The sequence below is a fragment of the Eptatretus burgeri genome, chromosome 6 (genome assembly GCF_056783735.1).
Source record: "Eptatretus burgeri isolate ZD-2024b chromosome 6, Ebu_testis_v1, whole genome shotgun sequence".
NCBI lineage: Eukaryota > Metazoa > Chordata > Myxini > Myxiniformes > Myxinidae > Eptatretus > Eptatretus burgeri.
The window spans coordinates 101,564,120-101,589,860 of NC_140966.1; the positions used below are offsets into that span (position 1 = coordinate 101,564,120).

At 43.1% G+C, this 25,741-nt stretch overlaps 1 protein-coding gene and 1 pseudogene across 1 annotated transcript in view; one reads left to right on the plus strand and one right to left on the minus strand.

The window, feature by feature from the left end:
- Positions 1 to 2,237: 2,237 nt before the first annotated feature.
- The window catches only part of LOC147025469 (integrin alpha-L-like), a 165,484-nt gene continuing 141,980 nt past the window's right edge, over positions 2,238 to 25,741 (minus strand). Inside the window, exons 29-33 of the mRNA XM_085886474.1 lie at positions 19,337 to 19,399; positions 19,010 to 19,126; positions 11,208 to 11,306; positions 9,504 to 9,614; positions 2,238 to 3,025 (exon numbers count right to left, since the gene is read on the minus strand). Of these exons, the coding sequence (XP_085742600.1) occupies positions 2,882 to 3,025; positions 9,504 to 9,614; positions 11,208 to 11,306; positions 19,010 to 19,126; positions 19,337 to 19,399 (534 nt within the window). The 3' untranslated portion in view covers positions 2,238 to 2,881. The remainder of the gene's footprint in view (positions 3,026 to 9,503; positions 9,615 to 11,207; positions 11,307 to 19,009; positions 19,127 to 19,336; positions 19,400 to 25,741) is intronic.
- LOC147025470 (signal recognition particle RNA) lies at positions 18,055 to 18,208 on the plus strand (annotated as a pseudogene).

Here is a 25,741-nt window from a genome sequence, read left to right on the forward strand (position 1 = left end):
ATGTAATGTGTTAAATAAGGTGGTGTAACAGACACTGCATCAATGGTGGTAAACTTCCAGAATTTTTTTCTTCAACCTTTAAAATCTTTATCTTATATCAATTTAATTATATACTGGTACTTAAATACTGCAGAACACAAATCACCTTTTTGGCACTTCCAAAACCCTTCTGTTTCGCAGTACTTTGAGAAAATATTACTGCATTTTCCATCATCCTGACCAATCAAATTTGCCGCTTGTAGACCCCACCGATGTCCTTATTTCAAAAGACTTCACAGAGTAATGGGTTCTATGATCTCTGTAGTTATTCCTTCATTTTTCTTTCAGACAGGTAAAAAATAATTGATTATTGCAAAAATGTTCAAATGAGTACAAGAGTGCCTGCTCACTCATCTATTATCAGATTTCACAAAGACTTCCCTGATCCTTGAACTTGCATAGCTGACGGAGCCTTAATTCTGTACCTTTAGTACTCAGCTTGTGACTTTTACCTGTTCGCCAATGTCACAGACATGTCATGATAAAATATCAAAGTACTTTTGACGATGTTGTTAGTTTTAATCATAAATTGATCTTTCAAGTTGCGACCAATGTGAAGTACAAGCGGCATTTGTTATGACACATCACAGCTGCCGCACTTTGTGTATTCCTATGAAATCTACAATGATTAGCATTTATATGTTTCAAAAAAACATATACGTATTGTGATGAGGTATCGAAAGGCAGGGAAGCAGTCCAAGTTTATGCATTGGCTTCGGCTGTGAAAGCGCAACATCAGCAAACCTTCACTTGTATAAATGGAACAGACTTTTACAAGATCCATATTGTAAGTAGTCAGGATGTGTCATTATCGGGTGTTGTTTATGCAAACATTGTAAAATATTTCATTTCCTCCAGAAGTGCTTTCACCTTCAAGCAACTCAGGAATTCAAAAATTCTGGAGTCTTACACTGCATATTCAAAGTTTTTATTCTGCAGGTCTTGTCTTTATGATGGGATCCCAATTTGCTCAAACTGCATGCTCAGTAACTTAATGTCTCATCTCCACACCTGAGTCTGGCAGGATTGTGTGCAGGTTGTGCACTTGCCTTTGAGCTGTCTAGTCTGAGTTCGATTATCTACACAATTATAAACTGTCAGTGCTTCACAGGGAGAGCATTACATCATAAAGGGTGCTCCAAGAGATTACACTTAATGTATGTAACGAGTAGTCACACGATCCTCTGCGACTTTTAACATGGAAATGAGGCCATTTGGCCCATCATTGCTGTGTTGCACTCCAATTTAATTTTTGTTGCAGCTCTGAACAACAATCTTCTTGACATTTTATTAAAGTCGAAATAACTCGATCTTGATCGAGTGAGCCAAGTTGTATGATGTAGTATTGTGTTTTGAGATAACGTGATGCAGGTATCCTGTGAAGGGAGTCAATACCAATGAAATTATATCATCACACACAGCTTGTATGTCATTGCAACAGATCCCTGTGGTTTACCTGAGCTTACTCAATTTACTTTGTTCCTCCTCTACATGTACATATTCACAATGCCACGACATCTTCAGCAATACTATGTTTGCAGGGCTCTCTGTCCTGCAGAGACAATATCTGTTGACCAGAGTCCTGTCCTGTCCTGCAGAGCAAGATCTGTTGACCTGCAAGAAGTGCAGAGAAAATTTGGGGTGGCTGTAAAGATGCCTTTGAAACGTGTCAAAAGTAGGTGGTAGTACTTCTTGCTTTACCAGCCAAAGCAGCAACCAAAGGATCGGTCGAAAGCCAAGTACAAGAGAATCAAGGTGGAACTAGAGCTGTCAGAAATCAAAGTTCAGATGTATTTTGTGAAGTTTTTCTTCTCTACATTTGCTGAGTTCTTCACCTTCTTCCAGTCCGAACAACCACTCATTCACATCCTGCACTATAAGCTTCATGAATGACTCAGCAAGCTGATCAGATGAATGATGGAGATCCTCTGTTTTTCCGTCCAAGGACCTATAATTGCTTAATATATCCATTGCTGCTGACCAACTTGAGAGGGCGTCTATCGGGATTGGTGAAAACACATGGATAAGCATCGGTCAGATGAAACCTTCGGACAAAGAAAGAGCCCTCATGGGAATCTGGAAATTCTACTGGGCAGTTTTTCAACATCTACAAAAGAAGTTGCCAATGTCCAACAGAATCCTAAAACATGCAAGATGTTTGCAACCCAAGAACAAATTCTTCTCCAAGAGACTACAAATTTTGGACAAAAATACTTTAATGCACACCAAAATTGTGATCATTAACAAATTGAAACAATGATGTTTGCAACCATGATGCAACCTTGATGAAACCATGAAGAACCCATCTGCCTCGGAAGAAAACAATGGAGAACTCGTTGAAGTTGAAGTCAGATAAAAATATCATAATAATCACACGAACCAATTGTCTTTTTCTTTTTTTTTTGAGATTTCACTTTTGCTTCACTTTACTCAAATGCTGTACACTGTTGAAGGAAACAAAATAACAAAATAATAAAATAAAAGTTATATCTACAGTATTATCTTTTGCTATAAATGTTCAAGCCATTTTTTTTTTAAACCGAGTATGCAAAGTAATAAAAGAAAAGGAGAAACACAAGATATCTCCACTCCGTTTTGTCACTTGTTTTCAGTTGCATGATTAAATTCCGTACTTCTTGATCCCTTCTGCCCCGCGTTGTTTTTCATCTCTCATCCGGCTTTGCCAAGATGAGCATTAAAATTCTCATCCGTTATGAAGCAAAATTATTTCCCATATACATTATTCATTTTGCAAACCGATTCGTTTTTCTTTCATATCTGCACATCCGGCGTGTTTCAATCACTTGCCGATCTCTCCTCTGAACATACACTTTGTACCGATTCACTCTGCGGCATCACTCTTTTCCCCTACTGCTGGTTCTTTGGCATTTTCACTTACAATCACCTCGTATCTCCCCACATCTTGGGCAGTATTGCCACCATTTACGTTTGGCTCTTGCATTTGATTCCTTTTGAAGAAACCAGCCTGGAAAAGATGGAACCAAAAAAAAAAATCTTGACAATTCGCAAATGCAACAACTCATCATTGCTCGTGTGTTGTTTTGTCCATCTATTTTTAATCATAAACATGAGTTATCTATACATTTTGGCAAGTCATTTCATTGGAATGGGTGACCCAAAATGTCTACACATTTTTGTTTTCTTGGTTCATATTTTAAATCTGACAGAATATCCCGAAATACTCCATCGAAAGCCGTTGGCATAATAATATCTTGAACTGGTTATGAGGCATTGGAGTTTATTCTCCACAATGACCACATTGTGGCAATGTGTAAATAAGTATGTGGTTAGAAAGTCAGGAAAAAAAAATAAATACAACAGTACAGTGAACAACAACAAAGATCAAATAACTGACCAAATACAGCATTGGAGTATCAAGAGGAACCCAGACAGACAGAGATGGAGTCATCAGGAGGAACCTGAACAGGAGTCGGGTTTTGGCTGATACTCCTCGGCCCATAAACCAATCTAGACACAGCCAGGTGAACTTTACCAAAACTATTTGCAAGATTCACCCCTCCATAGACAAAGAAAGAAGAAAGAAAGAGAGATAGAGAAATAAACCATGCACACCAACATAAAACACACACACACACACCAACAGGAAACAGCCACACTACATACCAACAGAAAGCATACAAACCACACACCAAAAGAAAGCACACATATCAACCCCCCCCTCCCCCATCCCTCTCATACGAGAAAATACCATAACACTTCTTTCGTTACCTCCACAGAGTGTACACAGGAATCCACTAACACACAAATCAATACACAGGCCCTCTATTTATAATGAAGATCCATTTCTGGTAAACACCAATGACACACTTCCGGTTCAATTAAACAATTAAAAGAACTATTGTACTTTGTTTCACACATAAATAAATCTGCTGTACTGAGGAGCGGAGAAGAGGCATTGTAGAAATATGTCGTCGTACATTAAAGAATGAAGAAGATGATGTACCACCTTCTGCAGCCACTTCTAGAAGATATTAATGTTTATTTAAATATGTCTGGTAATTGTTTTTTAATTTTATTTATACGTATATGGACTTGAGTATAACTGTCCTTAAACAAAAACAGTGTAAAATGATTGATGAAAAATGCCAAACATAATACATGAAGTGGTGATGTTCGGAACGCATCCCTCGCTTATTCCATCAATTATTGAGAAAAAAATACTTTGATTTATGGTGTTTCGATATTTGTCGCACTTTTCAACAACATATCCCTGATGTAAACTGGGATCAGACTGTATTTTTCTTTCCTCATTTGTCCTCGATACTGAAAGCTTGATTTTAGCAATAAGGCCCTTCTTCAGACATAAAGATTATACGAGATGATTTTCCACGATTTACTCTCATGGACTAATTAAAGTATATCATCGAAATATTATTTCGGCTTTGAGGATTGGATATCATCTGGACTAAATAAGTGTTGAAAGCTGTAGTGAAATCTGATAATTTAAAGAAATAACGAGTCTTATAACTTAGCCAGACAGGTTGGCTCCAGACACGTCCGGGAGGTGTTTGTCTCCGGACGTGTCCAGGCTGTGTTTGTCTCCAGACGTGTCCAGGCGGTATATATTGTTACGTTTGAGGGGGGGTATGCATTCAAAGGGTAATTAGGATGTTTAATTAGGTATGCCATGCTGTTCGAGTGTACCAGGATCTCGATGTAATAAGTAGCAATTCAGTGGTGATAAGTTGTCTAGTAAATGTTCATTTCTTCAAGGGTGAAATGATAATTGTCACGTAATTAGATAGGGACACGGGATAGGGTAAGTGTGTCTGCGTAAACTTCTTTTGGTATTCTCTGGAGACTGGCCGTGACATCACAGGACAGTGCTGCGGATGGCTCCGCCCCGTGATCACGATTGGCGGAAGGCGACGGCGGTGGGCCAATAAACGGCTCGATTGGAAGCGACGAGGGCGGGAGGATAAAAAGGTTCTGTTCGGGGTCGAAAAGGAAGAGGAAGAAGATCGGGACAAAAAGATCGTGTTTTTTTGGTGTGGAGGCTGTTGCGCGGAGAGCGTGCTTGTTGTTGTGCTGATTCGATCGTGTTCTTCATCGTGTCTTGGAGCCTTGCTGAGCCTCGTGCCTCACCTTGGTTGGCTCTGGGATTCTGCTGACTCGGAGTACGGGGTCGAACGGCGGGCGGACCTGCCTCCCTCTCCTGCTCGCAATTTGGTGCCAGAACTGGTTCCCTGGCGGCTGTGAGCGGACTTGGGCCAGGACCAGGAGGTCGACAGCACCACGGTTTCTCCTGCCCCCCCACCCCCCCGACGAGAGCAAGGCTAGCTCGTCCGACGCTGATCCAGGGACAGTTGCGTCCACATCACGGTCCAGCCTGACCACCAGAAATAGCTACGGTGTGTGTGTGTGTGTGTGTGTGTGTGTGTGTGTGTGTGTGTGTGTGTGTGTGTGTGTGTGTGTGTGTGTGTGTGTGTGTGTGTGTGTGTGAACTTGGCGCCTTAGAGGTTTGAGAACTGTATATTCATTGGAATTGTCTGTGTTTTTCCCCACGCCCGATCCCACACCATCCCGTTGAATCGCCCCGGATCCCTCTTCTTGCCGAGTCTTGTTATTTCTGGTTAATAATAAAAACAAATAAACCATCAACTCAGTGAAAAGTGACTCGTGCCACCTTCCTCGTCCCGTTTGCGGTAGAGCGATTAGAACCGCCAAGTTTGGGTTATAAATAAATAAACCGCCTCCATCGTTTCGGCTCATTCTACGTTGGCGGGACTGTTCAAGTCCCGTGGACGTCACAATATGTTCAGACTGGAGTTTGTCTGCGGATGCGTCCGGCATCTCTGGATGTGTCTGGGTGGTGTTCGTCTCTGGATGTGTCCAGGTGGTATTCATCTCTGTGCCATGTTTATAGTATGATGGGTAGAAAATGGATTTCAGATGTTATTTTGTTTCCAGTTTCACTGTTATTCTCTGCGGAATCATTTCGATGAAACAGTAAGAATCGTAATTAATGCTCCACCGCATGTCTGCCTTCCGTTCCTCTCACCTCACACTGTGTTCCCTTCCCCTACCCCTCCTCGCTCCTTTTCCCTCCACCTCTTCACACCCCCCTCTCTTTTTCTCCCACCCCCTGCATCCTTCGTATTCCCGTCAGCTTTGCTGACGGGTTGTATTTACTCGGACACACATATATATATATATATATATATATATATATATATATATATATATATATATATATATACATATACATATACATATACATATACATATACATATACATACATACATACATACATACATACATACACACATACATACATTGTTGTGGATTTCAGAATCGGATCTGACAAATGCACACAACCTCCAGGTCGTCAGACAGTTATTTTCATAAATGCAGACCCATCCCCTTGTCTGGTGGGATTCTAACTCTTTGTGTTGGAGGAGGGTATAGAACAGACTCCCTTTCTTATGGGATAATCTTTTCCTCTTTATGACACGTTCATGCACACGAGAGATAGCCGTTTGGACTTACAGAGCATTTGATTAAACAGACCGCAGGCTTTTTATGGACAGTATATTCTGACGTGCAGTATAATCTGACAGTATTATGGACATATATTCTGAATATGGGCAATTCCACGAGAAACGGTCCGCAGAGGTCAAATTTTAAATTTGACTGAAAAGGTTCATGTTATGTACCAAATGAAAGCTGAACACATGTACTTTCAGAAAATATCAAGATCACTGAGTTCGGTTGCTCTGTTGGCTTACATCACTCGTTGCAATTAATGAAGTCATTCCACTGAAAAGCGCAGTAAAATTGGCCCTCGATAATGCAAAGAACTATTAATTCATTAGTCTCTCAATTCATTGGTACGAAGTCAACAAATGCTATCTATCAGAAGCTACCTGTATGAAGATTGTCAAAACCAATTGAAAATAATATGAGTTGTCTTTCTATGCTTAATTAACACTCACACTAGGAGTCAGATGTCACTCCATGACGTGTCACTCCATAACGAAAATTTGACATTTGTTTACTTTTCTCTTTAACTGGTGGATGAAAAACCAAATAAGTCCAGGGTCATTAAGAACTTATACCACCCAATCATTGTACAGTATAATTTATTTTATTTTTTTAAACGTATAAAAAATAAATTAATAAGAAAACTAGTCACTACGTAACGTTACGGAGTAACTCATTCTGTCAAACAATTGTTAACTCAGCCTGAAAAAAGGTGGCGGCAGAGTAGCTGTCCCAGAATTCATTGCGTGCCACATTTTACTTCCGTATGACAAGTTTTAAGTTTACGCGTGGTCATCTTGATTGGTTTTGAAATCGGTTTACATCCAGCAATCGGTGAGTACAAACTACACCTCTGTTGTCACCTGCGGATACACGTCGTAAGATGAAAACTAGACAAATCACCGCGCCACCGCGGACCGCCAACTTTGCAGTGGACAAGCCGAGTGAAGCCACTTACAACCTCTACTGTCAGTTTTTGTGCCCGAAAACATTTCATGATCTTTTTGATGATTCATAGAAGGGTACTTCATATGGATAATACGGTGCAATTCATATGGATAATTTGTCGATGCATTCATATTACAGAAAGGATGCCATTGACTGCTGCCGAGCGACAAAAGCGTTTTTGAGACAGGCACAAAGAAAAATGCAGGGAGCTGGATGCGAAACGCAAGAGAGAGGCGCATGCTGCTAATGTTGCCAAGGCAAGGGAAAGTGAATTTGACTTTGTGACTGTGCAGTTTGTCACAAAAAAATCTAAGAAGTTGTTTGTTGGCCAGGTGACTCAGATAGTAGATGATGGTTGTTTGGAAGTATCATTTTTGTGAAAAGCGGGCCTATCTGACTTGGCATATACATTCCCAGAGGTGGAAGATAAATCCTGGATTGAATCCAACCAAGTCGTCAGATTCCTTCTTCAGCCATCCCTCGACCATCGCAATCATTATGTCTTTGCTGAATGTCCTTTGGGAAACGGAACCTTTTGCAGGACAGTCATGTGAAGTTTTGTGATGTGGCCAACTGATTAATTCCAAACTTTGTTTTGTTTCTGGTCATCCACTCGTAAATTGTTCTCAATTTCTTTCGTCTATTTCTTGACTTTTGTATATGTTTATTGTGTATTTTCTCAGCTGAGATTTTTAATTTTTATTATTTTCTAATGTGTTCGATGTTGAAACGTTCAAGTACAATGCCAGCACAAGGCAGCTGGGTTCAGACTGAAAGTCTGACATAATCTAGAAATGATTTGTTGCTTTGGGAGAAATCTCAAAATTGACTCATCACTCCGTAACGGGACTATTGTAATTATTTCAGAGTAATTAGGTCATGTCTGAAATTTTGAAACCCCTGTACTGAAGGTACAACTGTTAGTGTATCTTCCTTGTATTTCATTACAATTTTATAACTATTGTGAGAGCAGAGTTTTCAATAAATGTTGTTATTGTTTAATAAATGACAAAAGACAGTGTCACTCCGTAACACAGTTTTTGAATGTTAATTACTTGACAATGGTCCAACTTACAGGAACTACATTAATATCTCTGTAAAGTGCAACTCTTCCTTTGTAATATGATATATAGAGAGTAGGTACTAGTGGCTTTATCGCTGTGCTAGAGCAATCAAATTTCACAAAAATGACTCAAAGTGTCACTCCGTAACGTCGTGGAATTGCCCATATATAAATAAAGAAAGACCCACCCACATCTCTCACCTGTGAATGGAGGGAATAGCCAATCAGCTCTCGCCAAATTGACAACACGCAGGTGTTTAGGATTATATAAGTGGATAAAATAAGTGATTATATAAGTGGCGGGAGATGAGGAGGTGTATCACATTTGGATTCTCATGTATGTCCTATGTGTGAACGTCTTTTGAGTTGTTGAGGAACTCTGGGAAGGGTTCAAAACAGCGTTGGCACTTACCTTGTGTAAGTCTTTTTGGGTTACTTTATGCAGCTACTTAGGCTGGAGGAGTGTTGGAGGAGTCAATCATTTATATAATCCTTGCCACCTGGATGCAGTCAATTAGGTGAGATCTGATTGGACATTCCCTCCACTCACAGGTGAGAGATGTGGATGGGTCTTTCCATATACATACATACATACATACATACATACATACATACATACATAATGTATATTGTCAGTGAGTCATGCCACTGGAGATGGAACAATGGTGTTGAGAAGTTTATGCCTTGAACATTCCATAAACAAATTTACTCTGCCCTCCCACCCTCCCCCACCCCTCACATTCTTGGTCTTCCGTTTCATTCATTTTCATGCTTGCTTACTTGCTAATACTGTTAATGGCTGCCAAATAACCAATCATAGATTGCAAATCAATTTCAACATGTCCCAACAAAATTGCAAGGCCCTATAAGACATGCCGTTGGGAGGGGAGGAGGATATATAGCAGTGAGATGAAAAAACAGACACACCTTGTAACAAGCAGCAACTACCAGCAGGAGTAGCAACAGCCCACCACCAGCACTCAGTCCAATGATGAGCAGGAAATTATGCATTAACTGCACACTAACCACGATATTCACCTGCACACATTGACACCAACCTACATTGACATTCACAGTGACGATTGACATTTCTGGAAGAGTATATTATAAACAGGCCTTTCATAGAAATGGAACAACTTAAAACAAGAGTAACATAACGGAGCAGAAATATTTTTTTTTGTTTTATCTAGCTCCAAGGTGTTCATCCACAGTTTGATCGAGTACTGCTCTCCCCTCTGGGCTGACACCCATCTCACACCTTGCTCAGCTTGACGTCGTGGAAAATAAAGACTTTGAGATCATTGCAATATCCTGTGATGAAGTTGAGTTTATGGGTCGATCACATTGCCCTCGCAGACAGGTCGGTGCTCTCTCTCTCTCTCTCTCTCTCTCTCTGTCTTGTACCATCTCCTTTCTGGTCTTGCACCCTCTGCTCTTTCTGTGCTGTATCCTCCCCCTCTCACCTCTCCCCATCTCAAACCAGGTTTGATTTCTGCACTTGTGGTCTGCCTGCAACCCCTTCTGGTGAAACTCCCAAAATCCAGAATCACTGCTCACCTCTTCTCATTTGTTCCTCTTTTTCCCACCTGTGGAGCAAAACTCCCACAGTCTCTACCATCTCATTCTTCTATCCAAGGCTTCAAGGTAGCTGTTCACCTTCATCACAAATCATTTTTCATTCAAAAGAATGAACGCTTCTATCCCCAATAACCCTCCCCAAACCGACCTCTTTCCAAGTTTCCAGTTTTTCCTTCCTGAGAGTTTGCAGCTATATCCATCTTGTTCACCCTGCGTGTCCTCCCCTCACCCTCATTCTTCCGCGCATCCCCTCATCTCTCCAAGTCTCTCGATATTTTTGCCCTCATTCCTGCCGTTGATGTTTCCCCCCTCTCTTTCTCTTGTCCCTTTTGTTGTAACGTCGTGACCCGTTCTGTGTTCTTGTTCCTCCATGAGCCTCAACATTGCATTACAAAACAGAGTACAGTGGAAAACACATTTCCTCAACTATTTTCAACATTATTCTCAATAATAATTAATCAGCTGTTTCACACATTGCCTTGCACAAACTAAAAAACAAACAAACCTGATGCAACATTTCCTGATGGCAGTCAATTCAATTCTGTTATCTGCAACAATATGTTGGGGACTTCACTGGGAATACAATTCCTCTTCTCTGATAATTATTATTACACTTCATACAGGATTCCACATAACACGGTTTCGAGGCAGCAAATATTCATGAAATATATATATATATATATATATATATATATATATATATATATATATATATATATATATATATATATATATATTTATATATTTATATATGACATTAAACTTCCATTTTGTTGCGGTGAAGTTGGACCGTCGGCCTTTTCTTACCACTTCTTGGAGAAATACTCGTGTTGGCATTATTGGAAAAATAAAATCAGTTCATGGACCTTTGCGGCAATTTTTGCAGAAACATTCCTGATAAGCAGTTGCTTGTTTCTTGCGAAGAGTTGTTTTTTTTTTCTTAAATGATCTAAATTGTTCAATAAACAGGTGTTGTAACCATAATGTTACGCTGTCACTCTTACATTTGCGACATTCTCGTTTATCAATGGTGTATCGCTGGCACGTGGATACCTGAGCACGGTGCTGAGACTCATCATTGATGGACACGAAATGAGAGTTGTTCAGATGGAGCCGCCCACTTGTTACCAAGGTAAATTTACCGTTATTATTCTGAGAATGGCATGATGGGAGAGGGAAGAGACAAATAAAGCCAAATAAAAAAAAGAAATACAAGTTCAGAAACACTTGCTATCAACATCCATCCCTATTATTTTGACCATAATCATCCCATCTCGTCTGAGAACATGATCTACAAAACAAACAGTACATTGTTATTTCTGCATGAAATGCATTCATTGTCAAGGATGGATAGGTGCAGTTCGATTAATAAAAGCATCATTGCTTTCGCTCATTGGTGCAAGTTTGAGTCCTAACAGGGTTTGTCATTCACTTTGTCAAATAACAGATGGTGTCAACAGACTATTTCTCAAGGAATGCTAATTCAAGAACAATATCCAGAAATACTTCAAACTTTTACAGAGTGATCCTGAAACCACCTCAACCTCTCATTTATTTCAAGCGAGACAGAAATTTGCGAAATTACCTGGTTAAAGGATCGTTAACCTCTGACCTCCCACCAGTAAAGTTTAAGTGTACACAGAGTCACTATTATTATGTATTCATATGCAGCCTGTGGCTGCTGACATGCATCATTTTCTGGGGGTACAGCTGTGCTGCTGATGCAATGCACTGTGAGCAGCACATTGGAAATCATTTTGCAAACCTCGGAAGGATGACACACTGAGTCTACCATACCTGGTGTTAATCCAACAGCCCCAAGGGGGCTTCAACTCAAGACCCTCAGAACTTACATCAAGCACCTTAACCGTTAAGCCAACACCACACCTCACAGAGTCACTGCAACGGTCTGTTTTCTGCAGGCATGGGTTGCAGGGTGTTTCACGTAGCAGGAATAAACGACCTCGAACTTCCTTCATTCTGCCTTGGCCAAACTAAGTGACCATTTCATATTTCAGTCTCCATTATTTCAGATATTCATTGCACCTAATTTTGAAATAAAAAGTGAACGTGATACGGAGGTTCAGGAATTGCACATATATTTTCAAGAGTTCTCTGTTGAATCAAGAATAATTTATTAATGTTCATTTATAGCTAGGAAAGTTTCTTGCGTGAAAAAAAAAAACACAGAATATATTGGTGGGAATAATATTTGGATAGCTCATTGTTACATCATGTTCATGGCATTCCTACGATAATTCACAGATTGGTGTTTGTTTATGTTTGTGCATGTGTTTGTTTGTTGCGTTACTCCTCCTTTCGTTCTCAGCCAATTATGTCCAGAGTTGCTACATAGGATCAGCATGACCCAAATTAATGTATTGGGGGTGTTTGTATCTTTGCCGGTGGTCTTGGGGGAGGATGAGAGGGGGGACGCAAATTTTCGATGTAAATGTGTTTCCTGTAACGCCGTCTACAGGTGGGGAAGGGTATGACAAGACTCCACCATTTACAGTTCAGTGTTCCTGTCCCCACGTTTTCCAATGCTGTGACGCGTTTCTCATTATCAGCAGGAGGTGTATTTTTTCCTTCATGCATATATTCTGGGTTATTTTGTTTTTATTTTCGGGAGCGATTGAGGTTAACTTCCATATCATTGAAGTCATGTGCCTCGACACCACCGAAATAAAGCTATGTGTCAGAAAAATGTGTTGATTGCTTGGAAAAAAATTGCCCATATGGCAGGTACTCTGCCAGTAATTAATAATGATGCCATCCAGATTTAAGATTGAAGTGCTTTTGTTGAAAATCTTTCAACTAAATGAGACTGTTGTTCCATACCAATAGCAGGAATACAATTACAATTTCATGAGCAAGTGATACACACAGACGAGAAAACTCGGTGCAAGATTAAAACCTCTCGGAAGCATTCACAGTCGAAAGACTCCAGGAAAAAGATGTCATCACATCATTGCCGTACATCCATGCAATGGCCATAGTGAAAGCCTGGTGACCAAGTCTGTATGTTATGGAAACAAAGCCACATACAAGTGCTCATGAAACACGCAGGAGGAAAACCACAAGTTAACCTTCCCGGGTCAGATCATGGTCGTGTGTGGCGGGTGGTGATGAGGTGTCGTCCACCAGACGGCAGTCTCCTTGGGTTAACCTGAGGCGGTCCCTTTGGTTGGGTTCCTGGAATGTCCTCTCACTAAGAGAGGACGATCACCTGTTTCTGTTATTATCTACGCTTAAGCATTTGAAGATCGGTATTGCAGCACACTCTGAGTTTTCGAGACCGGATAGTGGCGAGATCATGGTGGGTGGTTCCACCTACAATTGGTCGGATTGCTCTGATGGTGACCATGCCCAAGGAGTTGCTGTGGCTGTGTCCAATAAGCTGACTCCAATGATAATTGAGGTAACACCAGTTAACAAGCATATTATGAGAAGAAGGATTCATCACTCCTTGGGTGTCGTTGGTCTCTGCATATGCTCCGACTTGGGCAAGTGATCTCACCATGAAGGACGCATTCTACGCCATGATCGAGTCTATGGTTGATCAGTGCCCCAGGAGAGATACTCTTCTAGTCTTGGGGAATTTCAATGCATCAACTGGAACTGATCGGGATGGTTATGAGACATGTGTTGGTCCCCATGGGTCTGGAACTGTGAACTGGAATAGCACTAAGTTCCTTGACATTGCAAGAAGTGATGGACTTTGGGAGGCTGGTTCATGGTTTGAGCACCAAAAGCTGGACTTGCTCTTCCAATGCTGGTGGTGTGGCAAAGGAGATGGACAATGTGCTCGTTGATGGTCGCTGGAGGAAGATCCAGAACTGCAGGGTATACTGGAGAGCTCAGTTCCTCAATACCTAAAACAGGCTTGTCATAGCAACTCTGAAGTTGCAGCTTAAATCCAGGAGAATGGTAGCATCCCAGTCTTGGCTGGATGCTGGCAAGCTCAAGGATGAGAGGGTCGCTGAGGAGTTTGTGAACAGGCTGAGTGACGATTTGGGGTTTCTGTCATGCTTTGGGAAATCCTGAAGAGTTGTGGAGTGCCTTCAAGACCACCATCCTTGATGTTGCTGGAGGATGTCTTGGAACTCACCGTCGGGCGAAGAAGAATTTTGTCTCTCAAGGGACAATGGTACCATTGAACAGAGTTGCAGGGTAAGCCTTAATGGCAGAGCTGAACTGTTCAGGGAGTTGATGCGTTAAACTGTACATGAGCTGATGGGAGACAAGGAGGCCGTTGTGCGTGGAAACAGTGAGGTGGTAGTGCATCACCTCTACTGGTGGATGGCCAGACAGAGGCCCCTGGAGTACCGACAGAAAGTGGACGCAGCGTTGCGCTGCTCTGGCGCATGCTCTCACACCTGATGTCGATTAAACATAGTTTATTGTGAGAACATCTTTTAAGTACACAGTATAATTTGAGTACATCTATTAAGTACATACGATAATGTGAGTACAACTCTTAAATACGTTGTATAATATGAGTATGTCGATGAGGTACTGTAACGGATCAAATATATATATATATATATATATATATATATATATATATATATATATATATATATATATAATTGGAAATGTTGTTGAGATAAAGTGTATTGTGGCAAAAGGCAAATTAAATTCAACAAGTTTGATTTTTTTACACAGCATCATTCAGCTGCAGGCTTGTGGTGCTGGACAGAGTGCACGAATGTCAAGTTACAGTAAATACAGTATGTGGGGACTAATGTTCAACAAATCACTTTGTACAAAGCTGTGTTTTGAGTAATGTGACCAAACTGTACTCCCACATGAAAGAGAAACACACAGGGAGAAAGTTATTATTGAAATAGTCTTTGAAGACACCAAGGCATGCAGACATCTCGACGCCAGGCCTTGAGTGACCTTGTGCCACACGACCATAAAATGGCCAATCGAGTGTCAAAAATCTGGAGCAGGAAAATGATGTGACCGATGATAGAAGGAATAGTGGATAGTGGATTATCGGGGGTAGAAAAGATCGAGGATTTGGATGGGGGAAGATAAGAGGTGGTGGTGAACAGCTGTTTTGAAAGCCTGGAGGGAAGAATGGGAAAGAATAGAGTGAGGAAGTTTATTCCAAAGGCGGGAAAAAAGAGGAATGAAAGAGTGAAGATGAGCAGTGATTCGTGATTTTGGTAGTTTTACCAGAAGGGGGTTGTTGGCGGACCTTGAGCGCCCTGTGGAAATGTGGTGGGGACAAATCGCAGAGAGAGCAGGGGGGCAAGGCTGGAGAGGAGTCGGTAGAAGACAGAAAGACCACCGACCAACCTGCGGTGATTGAGTGAGAGGCCCAAAGACTCAGCTTCATTGCGGGAGATGCCGATGATCTTAAATGCCCTGGTTTCGACAGCGTGAAGCCGAGAAAGGTGGGAGGCAGGAGCACCAGCCCAGAGGGGAGAGCAGTACTCCATCAGGCTACGGACAAAAGCTTTGTAAGTGGTCAGGAGCTCAAGAGGGCCGAGGAAGGACTTAGCACGACGGAGGATTCCCAGTCGGTGACTGGCTTTTGAGGCGAGGTTGGAAATGTGACTTTCCCAGGAAAGGTCATGGCAGATAGTGAGACCCAGAAGCTTGAAAGAAAAGACTTCTTCCAGAGGATTGTTGAGAAAGTGGATGGGGGGGTTTTGTAAACGGTCCTTTCGAAGAGACATAGTGAGAGTGTGAGATTTGTCTGGATTGAAAGACATGTTCCACGTGTTGGACCAGTTTGTGATTTTATCCAGATCTGCAGTGAGCGAAGAAGCTGCTGCTTGCCGGTCTGAGGGATGACAGATGGTACGGCAGAGGGTGGAGTCGTCGGCAAAGAGAAATAGAGGATTTTCCAGAGAGTCCGAGAGATCATTGATGAAAACCAGAAAAAGAACAGGGCCCAGAACGCTACCTTGAGGAACTCCAGCCTGCACAGGAAGAGGGGATGAAAGAACTCCATTTAGGGCCACACGTTGACTGCGACAGGAGAGGAAGTCTGCGAGCCATGAGTGGAGATGGCCTTGAATACCATGGGAAGAGAGTTTGGTGAGTAGGGCAGGGTGCCAGACTGTGTCAAAAGCACGTGATATGTCCAGGGATACGGCTCGGATTTCCTGTCTGGCATTGAGGACCTCCATCCATTGATGGGAGAGCAGAAGCAGCATATCCAGGGTAGAGTGACCTGGTCTGAAACCAAATTGATGATTGGAAATCAAGCCATTGGAGAAGAGGAAGGATTTCATGTCTGAAGCGATGATGGATTCCATCACCTTGCTGATGATTGGGAGAAGGCCGATTGGTCTGTAGTTACAGGCATCTTTTTTTGCACCTTTTTATGCAGGGCAGTGATGTTAGCAGATTTCCAAGCAGATGGAAGATGACCTTGGGCAAATGAGAGGGTGAATAGAACAGAGAGAGGGTGAGCAAGAGCAGAAGAGCAGGCTTTGAGGACACGTGGGCTGATGCCGTCTGGACCGGTTGCAGAATCTGACTCGAGGTTTGAAAGCAAACTCTCCACCTTGTCAGGAGAAAAGGATACAGAGTCCAGGGACAGTTGGGTGCGACTGGGTAAAGTGGGTAGAGATAGTGATGGGTTTAGGACACAAGATTTAGCTGCAAACACCGAGTTTAGACATTCAGCTTTATCACGTGTGGAATCAGCAGTGCGGCCATTTGAGGTAAGGGAGGGGATGGAGGGGGAACATACACCAGAAACAGATTTGATTAAACGCCACCAGGATTTTGAGGAGGGAGAGAGGTTTGAGAGTTCAGACTTGAGATGAGAAAGATGTTGTTTTCTGGCTCTCCTGAGGGTAGATACACACTTGTTCCGAGCTTTGTGGAAAGAACTGAGATTGCCCTCAGTTGGGTTTGCTTTCCATGAGGCAAAGGCAAGTTGTTTCAGGACAACTGCCTCGCCACAAGCTTCAGTAAACCAAGGGCGGGAGGAAGGGTAAGACAACTGAACACGAGAGGGGATAAATCTGTGCATGAGGGAGAGCAAGTTTCTTTGAAAGAATTCCCAGGATGAGTTGATGTTTGAGAAAGTAGTGATAGGAGACCAGTCTGTCAGTTTGATGGCTGCTTGGAGACCCTGCCAGTCGGCTTGAGTGAAATGCCAGACTCGACGGCGGTGAGGTGGTTCTCTGATAACAGCCAGAGAGATGCCCACTTTGACAAGGACGTGGTCAGAAGAACCAATTGGAGCGAAGGAAGAGCAGCAGATATTGTCAGGGAAATTTGTCAAAATCAGATCCAGAAGAGATGGAGTACCATTGGTTGAGATCCGGGTCGGGAAGTTGACCGATTGAGTCAGTCCCAATGAGTCGCAGAAAGCTTTTGCTGAGGTGCCATGGCAGGTGAGAGACGTACCCACACCGAGCCAACTGGCGTGATGACAATTGAAGTCACCACATAAGAGGAAGAGAGAGTTTGGATGAGAAGATAGAAGATGGTCCATGTTTTCGGATAGTGAGGTGTAGATGGAGTCATCACTGTTCGGTGGACGGTACAGTACACATATAAACATGAGGTGGGAGTGGAGGGGAAGCCGAAGCCAGAGGTATTCCTGGGGGTGTGGGGGAGTGAGAGCAGTGCATGGAGAGTGAGGAATAGAGTCTTTGATGAAGAGAGCAACACCTCCACCAGGACGAGGCTCAGGTCTGTCATACCGTAAGAGGGAGTAACCAGGGAGAGATTCAGGAATGTTATGTCATGGAATTCAGGCATTGTCATGGAATGCTATTAAATAGCATTAGTGTTTCAAAGGTAGACAATAGGGATTAATAAATTACTGATTCAATATCCTTCTCTTTCGTGTTCTATGTTGGTTTCATCTGTTGAACAATAGATGGGCATGTTATTGTCTGTAAAGGTTTAATGCCAGGTTGCCCCTCCAGAGGGCACAGTGGCGTGTGCCTGTAATCCGGCTATTTGGAGGCTGGGGTTGGGGGATCACTTGAGGACAGGTGCCCTGCCTGCATTGTGCCGCACTAGTAGATGGTACAAAGCAGCTTGGCCGATATGGTGGCACCCAACCCTGATTCTCAGGTCAGGCCAGATCAAATCTTTGACTTGCTGCAAGTATCATGTAAATCCCGTACCAACCTGTTTATGGTTGAGTGTCAGCGATTAAGCCAGCTCCCCTTGGTGTGGAGGGTGTATGGACATGGACACCCAGCAGGATTAAATACAAAACCTAACAAATGGTGGAGGAGCTCCTTGGGAACCAATGGCCCTCCAGATGTGGTGCCAACTGCGTCTGTGAACATCCTCCTGCAGTTGCTAACCTTGCCTATGAGGTTGGTGGCAGGTTTGCACTCTGGCCACCACAAAACACTTCACTCTGCAAAACTCACTGTATTGTGTGGCAGAGTAGTGCTGTGGTGCTGTCCACCAAATGGCGGTCCCTTTGGGTGGGTGTCTGGAATGTCCTATCCCTAAGAGATGGGGATGGGTCAGGCACCCTGATAGGGATGCTGGGGGAGATGGCCAGATGGGGGCTCCTGGGGTACCGGCAGAAAATGGATGCAGCGACGCACTGTGGTGCATGCCCCCAATGTATGTATGTACCCCTCTGGGTATTTGGTGCACTCGTGTTGGTGCTCGGAGGAAGCGCGTAAAAGTACGCCGTAAAATGTAGTGGATTAAAATATCACCGAAAATCTTTGCTTTCACGAAAGAAGCTGAACTCCATTTCAAATTCATCTTCTTAACCCACCCCACAGAGTGGTAAACAGATCATAAATGCAATGTGTTACTGTTTCCCAACTGCAGCACAAAAGTGTAAAAGTGCCTAAATGAAGGCCACTGTTCAAAGTGTTGAACAGGACATATAGCCATACCTTGGTGAAAGCTTTGGTCAGGACTGTGAATGTGAGACTGACATCCATGTTCTCAGATACAGGCAATAATTCAATAGACTTGCAAGGTATGAGGATGCAGTGTTGTGTCCCACAAATCTGAAGATCAGAGGACAGAACAAGTAAACGTGGCGACCAAGACTTTAATACTCCGAACAACAACACTTTACATTTCAAATCCAAAATGTATATCAACTTGTGCTTTTGATCATTTCACATTTTGTACTTTTTTTTTTTTTGCAATAGTGCCTATTTATCGAATACTTGACTCCAATTTATCTCCATACTGTTGAACATGAAAAGTCTCACCTCCTCTCCACCAAACTTGAGGTCCTCACGTGAAGGTTCTCTTTGTGCTGAGCATTCCACCCTCTGTTTGCACACATAACAGTCACAGGTACAGTCACACTTCTTCCCTCGATCAATGTACAACCAATATTAGCATTTGATTGACTACTACTCATCCCCTGATACAGTCATAATGACTAACTCGTTGTGAATCAACAGCAGGAGTGATTGAGATATTTCTGGTCATGTGCTGCAAAACACTAAATTTACACAACCCTGGGGATAAACTATTTAATGTTTACAAGTGAATGGACCAATAATTTTGGAGATGAACTCATTATAGAAAACAAAAGTTCATATTTAATTTTAATGAGTTCTGCAAGAAGCAGCAAACAGCAATGTACGATATATCCTCTCTCTCTCATTCTGGCAAGTTAACCCAAAATGAACTTCTCGCTAACATTTTAACTTTTGGCATGAGCAAGTTGTGTTCAAACTGAGAAAATAACTCTGTGTCCAACGGGGTTTCAACCCAGCTAATCTAAATTTCACACACACTTGGTTTGAATCACCTTCATATAAGCAATGTATGTGTGTGTGTGTGTGTGTGTGTGTGTGTGTGTGTGTGTGTATGTATATATATATATATATATATATATATATATATATATATATATATATATATATATATATATATATATATATATATATATATATATGTATATATCAAAGTGTGTGTGTGTGTTAATTAAAACACCCCTTTTGAAGATAACTAACGGCCTTATTTAATGATATCCCATCGCAGGCACATTCTCGGTCACTCATCCTCGGTGACCTTGCTGGGGTCTGAAGCCGCCATGTTTTTTGGCCTGCTCAACCATGCCTTGGAACAGACTTGGAACAGACTGCAATGATTTCTTAATAGTAAAGTTTGTTTTTTTCAATTTCCTCACTCTTATTATCAAATGCCTGTTCATCATAGCTATGAATCGCTGGGTACATTGCAATGCTTATGAATGCTCAGAGATGTCAGCGTTCGTTGCTTTGTTTCATTTCCGCACATGCGATCACCATGAGTATCTCTTAAACTAAAGAGAAACACGAAATTGAAGCTCCAAAATTGACCTTAGCAGCTGTTTCGACTGCTAAGAAAAAAAGTGTTCATTTGTCCAATTTGGACATATTTCATAAAATTTGGACATAAAAATATGACGGTTCAGTGATTTCCAATTGCGAGCCAAGGGAGCTGTTTCTTAATCAACCGTTTCTTTTGGAGATCGTTAGCCAGCACTCCACAATATTCGCACCGTCACTGAATACTGCATATAGATTGACATGAACAAAGTTCAGGGATACTCGTCTGTGTTGGCCTCGTGTTGTTCTGCCATGCAACAGGCTGCCTTGCTGAAAATGTGAAATTTTATTTTTCATTATCTTTACCGTTTTTGTTTTTCCATTATTCAAACAGTCACTTCGGCATCGATAAATACAAAAAAAAAAAAACTAAAAGGGCACTCGGTAGAGCGCATACCTCCACCACATAATGCCTGATCCACGAGAACATATCGGGCCCATTACGTTTTTGAAATATAATGCCATGCAGTACCATATCATTTTTGGCCCTATCTCTCAATGGTGAAGAAGCACTTGAAAAGTTCTAGTAGTCGGATCCGAATCCAGATCGTCACCAAAATCTAATCAGTTCGGCCTTGTCACACACCAAACCTGTCCACAAAATTTAATCCAGATCCGTGCACAACTTTTTGAGATATCCTTCACACAAACAAACAAACAAATGAAATTGCTCGTTGAACAAGGAATTGCCGGAATAACTTTATCATATCTCCATGATCTCTGAAAAAACAAAAACCTGGAAATCAATTTGGGTCTTATAAGTCGATAGTGTTGTTTAATGAGTTATAGCACTTCGTTTGGTCATGATCAAAACTTGGAAGTCAATCGGACTTGAAATGGCGTTTTTATCGCAATTTGAAATTTTTGACCCGACCACCCCCCCTGACATTCGACCCCTGACCGCTAAGAAGGGTGTTGGTGTGACACCCCAATGAGACATATGGTTGGATGCAGTATTGGAAGATGCACATTTTGGATTTGGTTTGAAGTCGATAACGACCATTTTAGCGGACGTTATTGCGAAAACAAGAATTTTGGTTTTTTGGTGACCTTTACCTTTGACCTAGATTCACCAAAAACGCAAGTGTCTAAGTTGGACCATGGCCGACGTCTGTACCTAGTTTGGTCATGATCGCTGAAACGGTGTGGCTGCTACAGGGTAAACAAACACACAAACAAACAGACAGGCAGACACACAGAATGACACACACAACCGACCAACATAATTGCCGAAATCCAAAGGATTCCGGAAATTAACAAACAAAGACAAAACGGGATGAAAACATAACCTCCTTCACCTTCGGTGGCGGAGTTAATTATATTGTTACGAATTTCGCCCGCCCGGCATGCGATCGGCCACGTAACTCAAATTGTGACGCGTCGCCCACCAGAACGGACAATTCAGTCGTGACCCTCTTGGAACTACCGCCAAGGAGTCAGTCACGGGTGGGGGTTTAACCTCACCACAACCCAGTCCGCATTCTACCCGCGCGAAATAGGGTGAATCGCCGAATGTCGATATACCTAAGTACCCGCACGGGTAGCGTACCGAGGAGTTGTACCACGCCGCAGGTCGACTCCGGACACGAACCGCTTCAGCGGCTCGTTCCGTGCTGCAGGGATAACCGAGCGGAGTTATTGTCGACCTCGACGGTTCAGATTTTTTATTGGGTGTCTACACCCACTACCAATCCCTTATGTGATGCAAGATGGAACTTTCAAACAAAGGAAAGGACGCAACGAAACGGGAAACAGTTTGGCGAGCACTTTTAATTCGCACGCAGACAAGCACGTATTTACAGTTATACAGTAATAATGCACACATAACAGTCAAAACAATAAAAGCAACGCAGAGCTACTACCGAATAAAGCAATGTATAAGCACTTATTCACGTTTACTTAAAAGACTGGTGCCACACACACACATTTACACCAAAAGCAAAGAAAATACAAGCCACCCTCACAGGCAAGGAGGCAGACAGGTCTGTGGACCAAATGAACGTGGGACCTGGGTGATCGGCCAGGTCCACGAGACCGAAGGGATCTTACCCGCGCCCTCGTGGCGCGATGGCGGGCTAGCCGCAATGTCCGCGTAACGCACCTGACTCCGTACCCCTGGTATGGTCGGCGAGCTCCTTTGGCGTGCGTTGCACAGGCACGCGTTGTTCGGAACCATGGTTGGGTTGGGGAACGGACGGGGTTACCGGCGCTATCAGCGCGGATTGGGGGGGGGGGATTGTTGATGCTCGGGGTCGGGAGAGGGGAATGGCGGACGCTTCGTCCCGCTAGCGGGGTCTCGGGATCGCACCGACTCTGGCGAACTCTCGCACCCGAGTCCTCTTCCGCGTCCCTGCTTCACGCCGCGACTCGTCCCTCGACCCGGCAACGACAACCTCCACGATGACCTTCGTCTTGACTCGACCAGCCCAGCCAGCACAGCTCCGCACAGCTCAGCACAACCCAACACACGCCCCAACTCGACACGCGCGAGTCGCATTGTGCTCGCGTCTTTATAGACCGGAGGAGGAGCGTGTATGCTAATTCGCGGATCAAAACGCGCTTGGAGGTGGGGCCACGCCACCCGACGTTCAGCCATTGGTCGGACAAAAAGGGGCGTGAGCCTCTCCTGATCCATTTTTCCTCTCCCGTAAAGGCATCCATTTGTACTCGCGGCTCGACACGTTCGGCAAGAATCACCGAACGGGCCCTGGACAGCACGACGTTCGGTGTTGACTAGTGGTGTGGTTGATGGTTGTGGAAGGAGAAAGGCGAAGGTGGTGGGGGGTTTGCTGTGGTGGTTTGGTTGTTGGGGGGGGGGGTGTCGTTTGAGAATAGCGGTGAAGCGATGTTTGTGGGGTGGAGTTGTGGAGGTAAATAGGTGAAGGTTGTGGTGTTTGAGTTGTTGGTGGCTTAATGGTCCAAAACAACGATAGAGAAAGAAAAATGGTTACTCAAAGCGTCGCAGCCCGGATGAATCAGACATATTCCCTCGAAACAACGAGTGTGGACTAACTAGACATGAACTTATCGATATATCTAACCTGAGGACCTTTCTGGTGTATTGAAAATTTCCACAGCCGTAACAATGCTTCGCTCTAAAAAGTTTCTTCAAATGTGTTTTGCATTGCTTGGTGAAGCCACTTGATACATTCTTCAACTTTCAATTGTGATACCGTGGTTCTACACTGGATATAACTAAGTTATATGATCACAAGGAGAAAACTGGAGGGGGAGCAATCGGTAGAGTGCAAAACCTCCGCCGCCAATACTGCTCGGTCACTCAAGTGAACCTGATATCCTATTCATTCAATTTGACGTCAACAGTGCTCACAGAGTTATAGTTTGCAACTTTCCCCTTTACTTTTAACTTTTACATACTTAATTCATTCGTCATCACTAGATTCCTTGAGACAGAAAGTGATTTTACTTTCCATGGGTATATCCACCTGAAGTTCCAAAATCAGCTGCAATTATAATTTTGGCATGTTTTTTGTTGGAAATCACTTATAACATGTAGAATTGCAAAAAAAAAAAAAAATCGAAATTTTGTTGAAAAATTAAGTTGCAAATTTTTTTTTTACTCTAACAATTTTATTTTTTTTGGGGGGGGGGGGGGTTGGAAATCACTTAAAACATGTAGAAATGCAAAAAAAAAAAAATTCAAATATTTTTTCAAAATGGCCGCCACAACGGCCATATTGGATTTTGAACCAAGTCCAAAATCTAATGGCATGATCCTTGGACCAAACCTAATCCCCCCACCAAGTTTCGTCGAAATCGGTCGAGGAGTTTTTCCGTAATACAGTTCACAAACAAACAAACAAACAAACAGAAAGGGGTGAAAACAGTAACCTCCGATCTTCAATGGTGGAGGTTATTAAATCTTTTCAGTTCTGAAGTAAGGAATCACCACATCACAGCAGGAAAGTCGAGAGGTACGCATGCTCATTCTGTGTAGCCTAGATTTGAATCCCAACACAGCTCTAAACTTTCCTCCCGGAGTTTAACAGGCTGGGTGATTCATCACTGTGAGTGTCGTCTCTCAGATGGACGACAAACTGGGCATCACATCTATCGGAATCCCTCACCCCTCTCTCTCCCAAACCTCTCTCTGTCTCTGTCTCTGTCTCTGTCTCTGTCTCTGTCTCTGTCTCTGTCTCTGTCTCTGTCTCTGTCTCTGTCTCTGTCTCTGTCTCTGTCTCTCTCTCTCTCTCTCTCTCTCTCTCTCTCTCTCTCTCTCTCTCTCTCTCTCTCTCTCTCTCTCTCTCTCTCTCTCTCTCTCTCTCTCTCCCTCACCTCCTCTCTTAATATCCCTATCAGCAAAGCGACAGGTTTTTTTTGCTGGTATGTTGCACATTTTGTGTGCATGCGAACCGTACTTCCCCATTGTCTTGGGTCCCTCCCTCGCCTGCATTTGATTTTTCATTTATTTATTTCATTTATGTGTGTTGTCGAATGATTCTGTGCATTTTTTTCTCATGTACCTTCTTTGATCTTCATCGGCACACAAAATTTCAGCTTTCTACGTCTCCCGGAAGGTACCGATTTTTAATTAATACCAGTCAGTGAGTCAGTGAATAGAAAGAGCTTTTCATATGAGATAATAGCAAACACCACCTGTTGTTCACTGAAGGGAACACTGAGATGAGGGGAAAAAGTGGGGGGGGTGAGGAGATAGAGGGGAAAGGGAGAGGAGGGAGAGGGGTACAGAGGAGGGAGGGGAAAGAGACAGGAGGGAGAGCGAAAGACAGAGGAAGGAGGGGGAAAGAGAGAGAGAAGGGTGGGGGAAAGAGAGAGGAGGTAGGTGGAGAGAGAGAGGAGGGAGGAGGAAAGAGAGAGGAGGGAGGGGGAAAGAGAGAGGAGGGCGGGGAAGAGAGAGAGGAGGGAGGGGGGAAGAGAGAGGAGGGAGGGGGAAAGAGAGAGAGAAGGGTGGGGGAAAGAGAGAGGAGGTAGGTGGAGAGAGAGAGGAGGGAGGAGGAAAGAGAGAGGAGGGAGGGGGAAAGAGAGAGGAGGGCGGGGAAGAGAGAGAGGAGGGAGGGGGGAAGAGAGAGGAGGGAGGGGGAAAGAGAGAGGAGAGAGGGGAAAGAGAGAGAGGAGAGAGGGGAAAAGAGAGAGGAGGGAGGGAAGCGAGGAGGGAGGAAGAGTGAGGAAGGGAGGAGGGAGGGAAGGCGGTGACAGGTGAGAGGAAGGGAAGGCAGACATGCGGTGGAGCGTCAGTTATTATTCATACTGTCTCTTCAAAATGATTCTGCATGGAGTAACAGTGAAGATGGAAACCAAATAATGTCTGAA